Source organism: Rana temporaria, chromosome 2, assembly GCF_905171775.1.
Source record: "Rana temporaria chromosome 2, aRanTem1.1, whole genome shotgun sequence".
NCBI classification, from domain to species: domain Eukaryota; kingdom Metazoa; phylum Chordata; class Amphibia; order Anura; family Ranidae; genus Rana; species Rana temporaria.
The window spans coordinates 78,860,740-78,876,720 of record NC_053490.1 but is presented as its reverse complement, the minus strand read 5'-3'; the positions used below and the strand labels follow the sequence as shown (position 1 = coordinate 78,876,720).

The 15,981-nt window shown below is 41.5% G+C and overlaps 1 protein-coding gene across 9 annotated transcripts in view; it reads left to right on the top strand.

Moving 5' to 3' along the window:
* Positions 1–15,981, top strand: part of FRY (FRY microtubule binding protein) — a 362,513-nt gene that overhangs the window by 289,036 nt on the left and 57,496 nt on the right. For 8 of the 9 annotated variants that reach the window (XM_040340444.1, XM_040340446.1, XM_040340445.1 and 5 more), the window contains 6 exons: positions 1,261–1,358; positions 1,451–1,621; positions 3,000–3,140; positions 9,967–10,146; positions 12,270–12,431; positions 13,877–13,951. In XM_040340444.1, coding sequence (XP_040196378.1) covers positions 1,261–1,358; positions 1,451–1,621; positions 3,000–3,140; positions 9,967–10,146; positions 12,270–12,431; positions 13,877–13,951 — 827 coding nt within the window. The remainder of the gene's footprint in view (positions 1–1,260; positions 1,359–1,450; positions 1,622–2,999; positions 3,141–9,966; positions 10,147–12,269; positions 12,432–13,876; positions 13,952–15,981) is intronic. The other variant, XM_040340443.1, reaches the window with a different exon arrangement.

The following is a 15,981-nucleotide window of genomic DNA, read 5'->3' as shown; positions in this document are numbered from 1 at the left end:
CCTATGTTTGCATAAGGTGCAGAGTTCACCACTGCACAGAACAGTGTAGCTCCTCCCAGTCCTGTCCTGTGTTCTCTCTTCTTTTTTGTGGACAGCTATATTTTATATTGATTTTTTTAACATGACGTTTATTTAAGTTTCAAAACAAAGAAGACAGCAGTGGTACAATCAGTTTGAGTGGTGAGAAATACAATAGGCATAGTATAATCCAACATCTGAGAAGTTTTCCAGGAAATCAGAACTCTAATTTATGCATGAATTGACCATATAATATAGGGTATGCACAGCTATATTTTTTTAAAACAAGTAACAAATGGCTTCAAAGAGAAGTACTGTTTTTTTTTTAGGGAATCATACTTGGGTGGATGCAGCATCAGTCCGATGGGGTGGGGGGCGGGTTGTGGCCAGCTCAGGCTCTCAGCAGCTCCCTAGCCAGATGCCAGTCCAGGGATCTGGGCGGATCCTGACCATATGGTCACGATCCTTCTTGAGCCTAGATCAGCTCTGTGACGTCAGCAGACATCGGACCTCAGCCCTCTGTCTGCTGAAAAGGGGTCACAGGAGTGCAGAACGAATCTCCAATTAATGCTGAGGAGCAGACTAGGAAAGATGGCATATAGATAATCCGATGGTAAAGGTAACACATATTTGCACGTATGCATATATGTTAACCTTTTAACTTTCAATCTCAGAGTGTACATAGGAAAAAGGGCACATAGAAAACGTAACGGAGGAGATTTACTAAAACTGGTGCACACAGAATCTGGTTCAGATGTGCATAGTAACCAAAAACTTCTAACTTCAGCTTGTTTAATTCATAAAACCTAGAAGCTTATTGGTTACTATGTACCAGATTCTGTGTGCACCAGTTTTAGTGAATCTCCCTCAATGAATGTCTGCATTTTTATGCAGCACTGCAAAGCTTTGCGCAAAACAATGCATTGTAATGCATAAAGTTCAATTAAGTGTGTTTAAAAAAAAAAAAAAAGTGAAACTCCATATATTTTATATAGATGCGTTCGTTACACACAGAATTATATATTTCAAGCTTTTCTTTCTTTTCATTTTGATTATCATGGCTTACAGCTAGTAAAAACCCCAAATTCAATATCTCAGAAAATGTGAATATTACATAAGATGAATTAAATAAAAAAAAAAAGGATTTTTGGAAAGGTCATTCTTGGTTACTGTGTATTGCAATTCCAAAAAGCCCTAACATGTGTTCAGTCTACTGACATGACTCATTATTGTTGGTTGCAGGCTTTCCCCTGAATATCTTGTGTTTGATGCCTCATTTGATCCAGCATTTTGAAAATCCCAACCATTTCTGCAAAGAAGCAGCTGAGAGGATTGCACAGGTTTGATATTTAAACATCCTCACTATCATTGTTATGTTTAGGCTATATTGTTGACAGTGACTGTAACCCAACAAATCTGTCACTTTCTATAGGTTTGTCTGGAGGAGAAGAACCCAAAGTTATCCAACCTTGCCCATGTCATGACACTGTACAAGACACACAGCTACACAAGAGAATGTGCCACATGGGTAAATGTGGTCTGCAGATACCTACATGAAGCTTTTACTGACATCACTCTCAATATGGTGACCTACTTGGCAGAGGTAATGTCTGAATATCACTTACTCTATATGACTGTTGCATCAGAGCTTCGTTCTTGTTTGCACCAGGCAATCTGCCTGTGTTGCATCCTGATTTCAGTAATTTGATTTCAGTGTGCTGTTCTTTGGAGCCATATGGGCAGTGGTGGCTGGTGCTCAAATTTTTTTTAGGGGAGGGGGGGGGGCACAAACAAACTAAAAATTCTGAAAAATACTGGGGAAAAAACATAAATTGCAGCCTCCCTGTGCCCATCAATTGCAGCCTCACTGTGCCCATCAATTGCAGCCTCACTGTGCCCATCAAATGCCACCACTGTTCCCATCAAATGCAGCCACTGTGCAGCCATTCACTTTTCTAACACACTTGGGTGGCCTCCAAACTCAATGCTAATGGACAGGGCACCACTGCGTATGGTCTAAACACTAAGGCTAGTTGCACATAGATGTAAGACTGTACGTGGAATGTAAAGACGCATAAGCGTATACAAGCCTAAATTTCTTGCGTATAAACGTGCGTCCATTACTCATGCACTACTTGATGTATAATATATATATATATATATATATATATATATACACACTCATCTTCAAAAAACGTGGTACTTTTTACTCCTGTGTGCAAGAGGCCTTAGGCAACTTTTTTTTACTGATTTGAAATTAGATAAGTGCCAGAAGACTGGTGTTAACTGCACAAGACATTAGTATTTACTGTGTAAATGCTGCACTTTTGAAGTGGTTGTAAACCCCATTACACCACTTTTACCTACAGGTAAGTCTATAAAAAGGCTTACCAATAGGTACCTTGAATATTTCCTAAACTTGCACAGTTTTTGGACATATTCATTATATGCACTGCTGCCGACATCATCGGCACATGCGCACTGAAGAAACGGGCTGCTGGTGCTGTTTTTTTTGGTGGGGGGGGGGAGTTTACAACCTCTTTAATGAATGCAGGGCAAAGATGTGTGTAAATAAACAGGTACGATTTATGTAGGAGGATTTGTTTATTCTCTGTGTATCACTTGAGGCCAGTCACTTCATTGGGTTTATGTAAGGGTTTACAACAACTTTAACATTTTGGATTCCTCTTCTCTTTCTAGATGACAATAGTCACCAGTATAGAAAGGGGACTGAGTCTTCCTATTGGGGACACAGATGGCAATAAACACGTAACAGAGAGTCTAATCATGTGCCCAATGCAAACAAAAGGTTTTGTCTAGAGATACACCATAAAACAAATACATTGGAACTGTATAATATTAATGTAAATAGCATCTGCTACGCAAACTTGGCAGTTTTCTGCAGTAGAATATATAGTACTGTATTGCTTTTTTGCATTTATATATCCCCAATGTGTGTTTTTTTGTTTTTCGTTTTTTAGTTGCTTGAAAAAGGCCTTCCGAGCATGCAACAGTCGCTTCTGCAAATCATTTACAGCCTTTTGAGCCATATGGATATGTCTCTCATTCCTGGCAAGCAGTTCAACATGGAAGTACTTAAGACAATTGAAAAGTTTGTTCAGGTATGATTATTCTGTAATTCTCCACTACTCTGTGTAGTGTATGGCACTGTATATACATGGGGGGGGGGTTGTGTTCTAGTAAAGTTCATTTGTATGAAAATCATTGTCTTCCTTTAATTTTTTCACTGTTGTCATTCTAAAGGCCAACCCTTCCAAAACTGATCATTTAATGTATGCAGACTTGTTGACTTGTTCTACCATTCTTCTGGATGCTCCAGCCATGAACTCCATGTTCACCTGGCTCCCAAGATTTGCAAGTGATTTTAGTGGGCTTTGACCTTTTGAAGGGCTCAACATTTATCCACTTATAGTAATAGTCAAATTAGCAAAATCAACAGTTTGCAAGAGTAGTATACCCAAAAGATTACATTTTATTTATATTGCAGCTTACCAGTTCCTAGATGTGGCAGTTGTATTACTTGGCTTTTTTTAGGCTTGCTTTCTTTTATTTTTAACCTAGGGATCCAGCCAGTAAGCGTGTTGTTTTTCAACAGAACAAGCTCTCCTGCAGATGTATCAGTTACAGGGTTGAGACAAACCATTTACCACTGACAGATGCTTACAATGATCATCTTTTATTAATTTATGTATGTAAAACCTTTATCCCAAAAGGAAAAGAAAAAAACAGTTGGCTGTAACTAATTATTAAGTGTTAACTGGAATTTGGCTTCAATTTGTTAGTGTATCTAAGTCAGTCCCCCGACTGACAATGCTGCTGTCCAAAGATGCCCCCTAGGTTCCTTCATTCAGAGTGGGGACACTCTAATACAGAAGGTGTGTTAATGGTCAGATCATCAGGTGAAAACAGAGGGAGAAAGTATATTTGGCAGAATCACAGTATATATAAAATAATATGCAAAGTGGTTGGAGGGAAGCTTCAGAATGGCAAAGATGTTTTTATTACAAATTATGTGAGCAGACTGCAGTTCCTCTTTAACCACTTCCCACCCAGCCTGTAGCAGAATGACGGCCGGGCGGTGGTTCAGTTATGCGATCGGTGGTGCTTCATGTCAGTCTGATGGAGGCTCTTTACCACGTGATCAGCCATGTCTGACAGACACGTGTAGAGGAGAGCTGACCGATGGCTCTCCTGACAAGGGCGGGGTGGGTTTGTGCTGATTATCAGCTCAGCCCCCCCGCTGATGCCCACCCAGGACCACCAGGATGCCGCCAGGACCACCAGGGATGGCCACCACACAGGACCACCAGGTATGCCACCCTTGACCACCAGGGATATGTCAATCAGTGCCCAATCAGTGCCCATTAAAAATGTCTGCCAGTGATGCCTATCAGTGCCACCCATAAGTACCCATCAGTGCAGCCTTTCAGTGTCGCCTATCAGTGCCCACCAGTGCCACTTATCAGTGCTGCATATCATATACCCGTGCCGTTCCTTCAGAGCTGTGTGCCGCGACCAAGACTCCCGTGTTCATGCGTGTGAGTGACGACATCGTGGCTCAGTCAATCAGATGCCTTGGGTCCCTGAACCCGGAAAGAAGACCTTGTGAAGATGGAAGCCTCTGCAACGGTGACAGAATCCCGCTGGAGGGCTTTGTTTTAAGAGAAGTCTTTCATAGTGTGCTAGTATGTGGTGCATACTAGCAGATTATGATATTGCATTGCAGGTGGATGTTAACCTCAGATTTTACTACCGCTTTAGGTGGCTGTTTCAGCTTAAGACATTCTTTACCAGTCATATCTTCTACCGAAAAAATGTCTATTCTTCTTCATTGCTTATGATAATGGAAAGTTGCTATGCAGTCAAAATGAAAACCAGTTGACATAAGTGGGAGCATTGACATCTGCTATCCACGTCATTCACCAACTAATTTCAAGAGACCTACCCTCTTCATCAGGGTGTGTCTGATCTACTTGACTTTAGTGGTTTAAGCAAGCATTAAGGAAAATACGAACATCCCATGTACCATTACAGAGCATACTTACGGTGCTGCTTAGAAACAGACCAAACATTGACTTCCAGACATGCACATTTACAGCACCAAATATACATACTAAGGGCAATATGTTTGACAATAGAAATTAGAGTGCAGCTTTATGGCTGACACCAGTGGTGTATTTAGGTTTTGTGCTGCCCTAGGCCTGACTAAACTCGTGCACCCCCTAATTTAAAAATGACCCACCCCTTCCTATCAAGACCACACCCCTTTCTGTTTAAGACCCGCCCTGAAATTTTCAAGTGGGGACAGGGCCTGGGGAGGCGGAGGCAATGGATTCCCTTAATTTGCATAGATTTCCTCTCACTTCCTATTTGGCTATGGGGCAGGAAGTGAAGAGAAATCTCTGCAATGGGGCAGGGATGGTAAAAAATAAACTGACAGGGGCTATAACCCTCCCCGTTAATCTATCCAAAATGGAAAGAAGAAAAAGTGTTGCCTATAGTTCTACTTTAAGCACAAATTTCTGATAATTTTATGGAGAGGACTAAGAAGATATAACCATGCCAATGGTGCAGCAGAAAACATATATCACAGTGAGGAAGATTTGTGGTCCAGGATGATAGGACAGTCAAAATTATAGGAGCACCCCCTCCCCCACAGTTGCGAAATGACGGCCGTCCGCATACCGTAAGCTGTGCGGCCACTTTATGGGGGCGCTAGACTAATTTGCCTCTCAGCCCAGTCCACCCCATAAGACTGGTGCTACACTAAAAGTGTAGCGCAAGCCGGCGGGGACTCTTTCCGTGCTGCCCTAGGCCTGGGCCTTGTTGGCCTAAGCCAGGATACATCGCTGGCTGACACGTTACATTAGTTATAAAAGCCCTTCATTGTATTTTACCTTTGTTGTGATAATAATATAATACTACAGATAACTTTAACAGCAAAATTAAGCTGAACATTCATGCTACAAATCACCCAGTGTGATTCTGCTGGCTGGCAAGACCATCTTACATATTTGACTGTGTATGAGAGCAGATATGACAGAATCCATTGCTAGTTAAAAAAAAAAAAAAAAATTCTACAATAACTTTTATTCGTTTTTAGACATTTCTTTTACAATACCAGGAATCATACATGCAAGTATAATTATAAACTTTCCAGAAATGTAATTCTTCAAATACCATCTTAAATCACTCTTATGTAAGAACAAAGAGAAAATCGAATGTAAATATACAAAAAAAAAACACAATGCAATCAGTGCCTTGCCTTCTAAATCCCACATATATTTCATAGAGCCGTAAACAATAAAATAACTGTCTGATCATCATGAAGCCCAGATACCTTCCACTATAGGATATGCCGGCCAGTCTCCCCCTCTAGCTACATTTTTATATATTTTTTGCTTAAAATACAGTAGGATTGACTTGTTAAAGGAGCAGTTCATGTTCACTTTGCAAACTACATTTTCACTTAGCTTAGTGAATAAGGGAATGCTAAGTGAAAATCTACTTTACAAAGAATACCCAATCCTGTTCAAGAAAAACTTCAAAAATAGGAACTTTTGCTTGTGCACTATTGTGATGATTGAAGTCAACATGGTTTCATTTCTTTCAAGTTAATTTTCAGTTTGCCAAAATAACATTAATTTATCAACAGTGAGAATATTTTTAAGCAGGATGAGAAACAAACGTGGAAGAAAGGTAGGTCATGTTGCCTGTATGTTGCTGAATGCCTATTTTTTTTTTATGCGACTAGACCGCATCCCTAAAATAGAAAATAAGACTGTTGACATCCAAGACATCTTGACCGTGACCAATAGGAAGCAAAGTATACTTTCACAAGCCAGATGATCGTACTTTATCTGGAAAACGGCATTAAAGCAACCGACTAGCTAGAATTGGTTGGGTATCATCTTTAGAGTGCTCAATTGCTTCCTAAGATCAGTGTATGTAATTCTGGAAGAACTAAGAGTTAAAGAAGAAAATATGAATTTGAGGAGAAATGAGAACGAGCATGACAGAAGAGGATATACACCTGCCCATAGACACTAATGCCGCGTACACACGGTCGGAATTTCCGACAACAAATGTTCGATGTGAGCTTGTTGTCGGAAAATCCGACCATGTGCAGGCTCCATCGGACATTTGCTGTCGGAATTTACGACAAGAAATGTCTGAGAGCTGGTTCTCAATTTTTCCGTTCCAACCATGTGTACACAATTCTATGCACAAAAATTCAACGCATGCTTGGAATCATTGAACTTAATTTTTCTCACCTCATCGCAGTGTTGTACGTCACTGCGTTCTTGACGCTCGGAATTTCCGACAACGTTTGTGTGACCGTGTGTATGCAAAACAAGTTTGAGCCAACATCTGTCGTAAAAAAAAAACACAGTTTTGTTGTTGGAACGTCCGATCGTGTGTACGCAGCATTAGAGGACGTTTGTGCTTGCCAAAATTTCCCAAAATATGAATCGGACATATGGAGATAAGTGGACATGCTGTTTTAGTAAATAAACCCCAGAAATGCACCCAGCTCTTAATTTCTTATTGCAGACGGACAACACACATCATTTTTGTGGACTGAAGAGTGTCAGCCGCACCAAGTTGATGTTTGATAAACTGCTGTATCTTTCCCACTGTCCTCATCTCTACAAGATAGGGTCTAATGCCGCACACATACGATCATTTTTCGGCATGAAAAAAACGTAATTTTAAAAAAAATGTCATTTAAAATGATTGTGTGTGGGCTTCACCAAATTTTTCTGCTTCTGAAAAACGACCAAATTTTTTTTTCGAGCATGCTGCATTTTTTAACGACGTTTTAAACGATGCCGTTTTTTGGGTTGTAAAAAAATGATCGTGTGTGGGCTAAAACGACGTTAAAAACCTGTGCATGTTCAGAAGCAAGTTATGAGACGGGAGTAAGCACATCACACTGTAACAGACAGAAAAGCGCGAATCGTCTTTTACTAACACGGAATCGGCTAAAGCAGCCCAAAGGGTGGCGTCATCTGCATGGAACTTCCTCTTTATAGTGCCGTCGTACGTGTTGTACGTCACCGCGCTTTGCTAAAGCATTTTTAAAAAACTATGGTGTGTGGGCAACGTCGTTTTAATGATGAAGTTGGAAAAACTTTTTTTTTTCTAAATGCCGTAAAACGTTGTTTTTTTTTTTTTGTCATGCCGAAAAATTATCGTGTGTGAGTGAGTGAAAAACTTATATAGCGCTGCACGTGCGAACTAAATCGCCTCTGGGCGCTCGTTTGTCCATTTCTCCTTTGAACTCAAAAGAGATGGGTTTCGATCTTTCTCCTAAAGGTCAAGTGATTCTCCTCCAACCGAATGCTGGTTGGTAAAGCGTTCCATAGTCTGGGGCCCTGGAGCGCAAATCTTCGTTCCCCCTTGGACTTGTATCTGGCTTTGGGTATTTGGAGTAGATTTTGATTGGTGGATCGCAGAACGCGATTGGAGTTGTGAGCTTTTAGTTTTTCGCATAGATATTGGGGGGCATTTCCCCGAATGCACTTATGCGTCAGACAGAGTGCTTTAAAAGTAATTCTGTCTTTTACTGGTAACCAATGAAGGCATCTCAGTGAGGGTGAGATTGATTCCCATGTTTTTTTCCCAGTCACCAGTCTAGCAGCCGTATTTTGAACGACTTGCAGACGAGTGATTTGGTACTTTGGGAGTAAAAGGTAGAGGGCATTTGCATAGTTCAGTCTGGAGTTGACAATTGTTCCCACCACGACTGCTATGTCCTCTTTGGGAATAAATGGAATAAGTCTGCGTAGTAGGCGCAGCAGATGGTGAGATCCGCTGACTACTGACCCTATTTGTGCATCCATTGTCATGTGGGTGTCGAAGATGACTCTGAGACTTTTGACTTTGGTGCTAGGGGTGATGATTTGGCCCAGAATGGGCGGGGGTGTCCAAGTTGTTGCAAGTTGATTCTTTCGATTGGCGTGAAAGAGGAGAAGTTCTGTTTTTGATCCGTGAGTTTAAGATCGCGGCATAATTCTTCTGCAGTCCAAGATAATAACTAAGATGCCTAATTACTTTACTTGAGCTAACACTTGGTACAAAAGACACCGTACAGCTCAAAATTGCTGACAAGATCAACAGGTATTTTTTGAACTTCTCAAACGGATATAACACAACAGTTTTAAGGGTACATTTAACAGACCAAAAAGGAGCAACTTTGAGAAGTTCTTTGTTACAGTTTACCTACCCTTTAAGCTGGGCATAGACAGATTTAAATTTGGCCAGGTCAGAAGGGACTGGCCAGAATTTGATCTGCGTGCGGCCCTTCCTGTTTGACAGAAGTTGATCATTAGACTTTTTTTTTTAACAAACACTGGAAAAACTTTGTTGATCAGGGGCTGCAGCCACTGATCAGTGTATTCGGACAGGGGAGAGTGGTGCTGTCATAATACAATGTTCCTGCAAGGGGGATTCCTTCATCCACCTCGCTTGTGTGGATGGAGGAATCTGTTGGGCTGTCCATACACAGTGCAAATTTCTTTACTTCAACCACGTCCCCACCAGGAGAAGACAGTGATTGTTAGCGGCTATAGCAGCCACTAGTGATAATCCCAAGAGAATCTGGCAGGCTGCTTGTACCCAAGTTGATCGATCAATCCGCTTCGAACATTCAGTCTTCCCATTAAAGGATAAGTTCACAATTGTTACATGTTACACTCGTATTCACACCCATTATTATTGTTTTTAAAAAGGTAAATTTATCCTTAACGGTTAGAATCTCGGTCTGCCTTAGGTTTTTTTTGTTTTTGTTTTTTTTTCTGTTCATTCTAATAAATATCAGTTGGCTGCTTGGTATTATTTCCCAACAAAACATCACTATCTGTATTTGGAAAATCTTTCTATGGTGTATTCATGTGCTAATGCGAGGGAATTGTGTCTCCTCAGAGTATCCACTGGAAGGAAGCCCTCAATATATTGAAACTGGTTGTATCTCGATCTGCTAGCTTGGTGTTACCAGCTTATCAACATGGCGATTTGACAAAACTGGAGATTAGCAGACTGTGGACGAGTTCCTCCAAAGAGCTACCAGGGAAGACATTGGATTTCCACTTTGATGTCTCCCAGGTAATGTGTTGTACATATACTGACGATGCAACCATAATAAATGCCAGTTCACATTACATGCAGTCCAATGCATTTTTTTTCTGCATCAAAAATGCATGGAAAGCTTATATGTTTTTTTAATGCCATAGTTCACAGCAGTGCTTGCAGTTCCAGTGCGTTCCAGTTCCAGAAAAAAAAAGTAGAACATGCTGCATTTTTCCTGCAGTGGACTGTACTGGAACACTAAAACGCATCAAAAATTCACTGGAACACACATGTCCTTATTTAAAGTTAAGAAAAAAGGCACTGGACTGCGTTTCTATGGTGTGAACTGGCCCTAATTCATAGTAATCGTGACACCTTTCACACATTACTTTGTTTATTTTATTCATGTTTTATATCTTTCATTTTCCTATTAGGAGGTTAAAGCGGATGTCCGCTGAAAATAAAAATATTAAAAGCCAGCAGCTACAAATACTGCAGCTGCTGACTTTTAATATCGGCACACTTACCTGTCCTGGAGTCCAGCACCGTCCGCAGCAGAGGACGAGTGATCGCTCGTCACTCTGCTGCCCCCCCGCCATCCTCAGTGAGGGAACCAGGAAGTGAAGCACTCCGGCTTCACTGCCCGGTTCCCTACGTCGCATGCGCGAGTCGCGATGCGCCGGGCTGACTGGCTCCCGCTGTGTTCTGGGAGCCGAGTGTTTCCCAGAACACAACGGGGAGGGACGGGAGGTGACGTCCTGCCCGCAGTCTACCCGCAGACTGTGTGGCCGGAAGTGGGTGCAAATACCTGTCCTTTAGACAGGTATCTGCACCCCCCTCCCCCTGAAAGGTGTTAAATGTGACACTGGAGGGGGAGGCTTCCGATTTGCGGGAGTGAAGGTGGAGGGTGGAGCTCCACTTTAACTGCTGTTTGATCATTTAATTCTGGATAGTGTATTTATTTTCTCTGTAAGTTTTAAAATTGCATGTTGCTTGTGCACTGTGATAAGCAATAAAGATTTGTATACACTGTATCAGGTGTATAGAATACTAAGCACCTTACATAGAGCTGTAATCATCAGCATGAAAGGATACCAAAAAACTGGATGGGGGCACAGGGCTAACAGTAAATGTATGCATACTTTGCAGCAGTCCACTGTTTTATGATATTCTCCTGAATTCCAGCTCCATTTCATACCCCAATATGGTCATCTTGGAGCAGATAAGCCTGGAGGCTTAGCCAAATATGCAAATACATCAATATAGTACATAATGGGTCCCCTTTTCATTTTGAAAAAGTTGTAAGTAGATACAAGTGCAACAATGGGGGTTATTTACGAAAGGCAAATCCACTTTGCATTAGTGCACTTGGAAGTGCAGTGGCTGTAGATCCGAGGGGGACATGCAAGTAAAATAAAAAAGATAATTTTAGCTTGCACATGATTGGATAATAAAATCGGCAGAGCTTCCCCTCATTTCAGATCTACCCTTCAGATTTACAGTGACTGCACTTCCAGTGCAATTTCAGTGCAATTTGTAGTTTGCACTTGTAGTGCAAAGTGGATTTGCCCTTCATAAATAACCCCCATTGTGTTCATGAATGCAATGCTGGGATGAAAAATTACAATTCACTGTTCTCAGGGCTTCCCATTGACAAAGTGTGCAGTTTGCAGTCAGGAGCATTATTCACGATTCACTCAAGCTGCTGTTATACACAATTAGATGACCAGATCATCATCCAAAAAGTTGGATCACAATTTTTCTGCAGAACATCTGATTAGGTTGAGCTTCAGTTAATGCTTCTGAAGTATAGTTTATGAATAAGAATTGGTTAAGGCGATTTCGGGATCCTAGTCCTAACCCACCTGCCTGATCCCACCAGGAAGTCGACACTGCACACTGCCAGCCACAGACAGAGAGACCTTTCAGAGACCTCTGCAGCTGCACAGATCAGGAAATGTCTCGCTGCCAGTGATTAGTGGTGTGCAGTGTCGGCTTCCAGGTGGGTTGGTACTAGGATCCTGAAAACACCCAAAACCATCTCCATTTATGAAGTTTAGTATAATATAGTTTTCTGCCTGTCAGTAGGCCGGTAGTTGATGTAGGTTCCAAAATAATGCATTAATATTAGTAAAACAAAATTGTATTTGTGTCCCTAGACCCCCATCATTGGTAGGAGGTTTGATGATCTACAAGGATCTGGAGGACGAGATGGTAAACCAAGGGCAATGCCAGTTACTCGAAGTACATCTTCTACTTCCTCTGGATCTATCTCTAACGCTTTAGTCCCAGTCAGCTGGAAGCGGCCCCAGTCCTCTCAGGTAACCTTCATTCATTCATTGTATGCTTTAAGAAAATGCATCAGCTCTCTGTGTTACACTTTTTTGTGGTTAGCTAAAAAAATGATGTTGTGGTGAAATCTTGCAGAAGGAATTAGTCAGCTGCTATGTCAGGAATCTGAGCAGCCGAGTAATGGAGATATTAAACAGGCATTAGAGAAATGCCTTGCTTCCCTCCTTTGTGTTATGATATTCCATCAATCAGATGTTGTAATAGGGGTCTTTTCTTTTCAGGAAAACATCCAAGTACTACAATAGTTCACTGGTTATACTGATGAAATAGATATTTGCCTACTCCTGTAAACTTGGAGATGATACTTTTTGGCTTCCGAACTAGATTTTAAATGTTTTAGAACTGCAGACATTGTAATGTCACAAATTAGGACATATAAGCTCCCCGCCAGTAATGCCAAATACTTGGCTGAACACTTTTACAAGTGACTCTGCACCGGAATAGTTGAAAATTTTAAGCATGCTGGTAGATTTCTGCGACAGAGATCCAAGATTATTATATTCTGGGTTGGAATGCCTTCCTGAATTCAGGCAACGCTCAAATCATTCTTCTGCTTGTCTACTAGTTAACCTAAGTACTGTATAGTTAAAGAAATAACACCACAGTTGCCTTCTTTGCAAGGGAAATTTATTCCATCAGGTGTTGTAAACCTGCACCTTAAAGTATAGCCGTCATTGCTTCTGTATCTCTGGTCATTCTGTGCTGATAATTTTAGCATTTGGGTGCTGAGTCTTGCTGTTAGTGGCTTGGACCTTTGTAAAGCAAGGTATGTGTGCATACTCGTGAACAAAATTTTTGTGTTACGAGGTTGGCTGTCTTATTTTATTGTCACTTGTGTTTTCAATATTTGCAGTCTTGTTGTTGTTCCTGATCATGTGGCTTGTTTGGAGGTCAGTGTGCAGCTGTTGCATTCTACAACTTTAAGAATCATGCCAACCTCTGATATTTCAAACCAAGGCCTGTTAATAGTTGTTAGTTGTGCTTCCTTTTCACCAGTAGTCTCCAAACTGCGGTCCTATTTCTCCCACTGATACCAATGATGGGGCACTATTCCTTCTACTGATACAATGATGGTGCACTATTATTCCCACTGATACAAATATTGGGTCACTGTTCCTTCCACCGATACCAATGATGGACACTATTTCTCCTAGTGACACCAACAATGGGTCGCTATTTCTCCTCTATATATTAAAGAAGCATTGTTTGCTCCCACTGATGCCAAGACAATCTCTTATTCAACTCGCCACAGTACCCCCCCCCCCAAAATCCTGAAGTACAGTAAACTGTTTTACATCTTGAGAACGTCTTGAGTATCTGGATGTGTTGGGCTACTTTAATTTGTCTCTTATTTATGATGATTTTGTTCTTTCTTTCTTTCCTTCTTTCCTTCCTCCTTTCAAATTTGCTGAAGAAGAAAACGAGGGAAAAACTGGTGAATGTCCTTACACTATGTGGCCAGGAAGTGGGGCTCAGCAAAAACCCCTCCGTGAGTATCAGTTTGCAAATAGAATATGATGTTTATCTAGTTTTAGGCAGCAGGGGGCTCCTAATTCCATGGAATCACAAAAAATAGTGATAACAATTTTGTTACAATATGAACACCAGCTAGGTAAAATGTCTGTTTCCCATGGCAACCAGGGCGTTACTTTTCCTTATCTCACTCGCTCAAAGCAAAATGACAACTAGAACTGTGGGCATGACAAGCCCATTCTGACACTTCTCACATACATGTAAAAATCTGAATTTTTTAGTAGATAATAACCCCCAAACATTTAATATTTTCTGAAGGCAAAGGCCCTGAAAAAAAAAATTTGGTAGTTGGAATTTTTTATGTCACATGATATTTGCACAGCGGTTTTTATGCCATTTGTGATATTGCACGTGTGGTGAGATTCCTGTTTACATATGTGTGCAGGATCAACATGCTTTTTAAAAAAATAAAATAAAATATTTGCTATTACAAGGGATACACAACATCCCTTGTAATAGCATGGGCAGTGGCAGGTATTCTTTACTGAGAGATCTAGGGTATTAGACCCCAGGTTTTTTCTCTGCCTCTCAAAAGCATCTGATCAAACCGACATCGGTTTACAAAATGCTTTTTGTAAACAACAAACCAAAATTAGAAGTGAGAAAATGCTTGTTTGCGGTTTCATAGACCAAAGAGATGATTAGGGAACTTATGTTCCTCCCTCTTCTCTATGGTGACCCGGTGGCTTCAGTCCTGGGGGTGGGGGTTGGAGACTGCCCCCCCCCACCACATGTAGGTGTATAGCCACTTGAATTATTTTTAACACTATAGAGAATCGCTGGCTGAAAGAGATACCTGGATCATGACTGCAGCTGCAGCCATGATTCCAGTATAACCACTGAAACCATAGGACGTACGGGTATGTCCATCTGGGGCAAGTGTTAATTAAGCCCAACTGTCACAGAATTATGCAAAAAGATATATAGCTTTTTTTAACATGCCAGTTATATTAATGTGTCTTGAAACTGTATGGCTGCTTCTGGGCTCTTATGTTTGACCTTAAACCGACATTAAAGGCCGGGTTCACACTGGTACGACATGACAGTCGCATGACTGTGGATCCGACTTTGACCTGCGACTTCATGTCCGACCTCACTGAACGGTATCCGACTTTGATCCGGACAATAACAGGCCCTTTGAGTCTGGTATGAATCTTGGGGAGGAACCCCTTGCCAAAATAAAGATAATAAAATAAAGCATAGTGTGCCCCCCCCCCCCCCAAGACCATACCAGACCTTCAGTGTGGTACGGATTTGAAGGGTAACCCCCACGCCAATACCAGGCCACATGCCCTAAACATGAGGGGGTGGGTGCTTTGGTGCAGGGGGGGGCTCTGCGCCCCCCCCCCTGGACCTTGGGTACAAGGGCCTCTTCCCCGCAACTCTGGACGGTGGTTGTGGGGGTCTGCGGGCCGAGGGCTTATTGAAATCTGAAAGCCCCCTTTAACAAGGGGGCCCCCAGATCATGGCTTCCCCCCACCCAATGCGAATGCCCCGGGTGCTGACTTCAGGTGAGTATAGAAGGGGGCTGGGGGGTATTCTGCAGCACGGAAGGCATTCTATGCATTAAGGTGAATAATCTTAAGGCTTTAGAACCACTTGCCGACCAGCCGCTGTCGTTTTACGGCAGCAGATTGGCTCCACTGCACGAATCGCTTTAGCTGTACGGCGGCTGCTTTAAGGGTAGTGGGGGGGGGGGTGACATTTATACAGTAATCAGCGGCTATTTATAGATCTGATCTCTGTATAAATGTCAATGGTGCCAAAAAAGTGTCAAATGTCCGATCTGTCCGCCACAATGTCACAATCCACAAAAAATCGCTGATCACTGCCATTACTAGTAAAAAAATTATAATAAAAATGCCATAAATGTGTTCCCTATTTTGTAGATGCTATAACTTTTGCGCTAACCAATCAATATACACTTATTGCGATTTTTTTTTTTTTTTTAACTAAAAATATGTAGATAAATACATATTTCCCTAA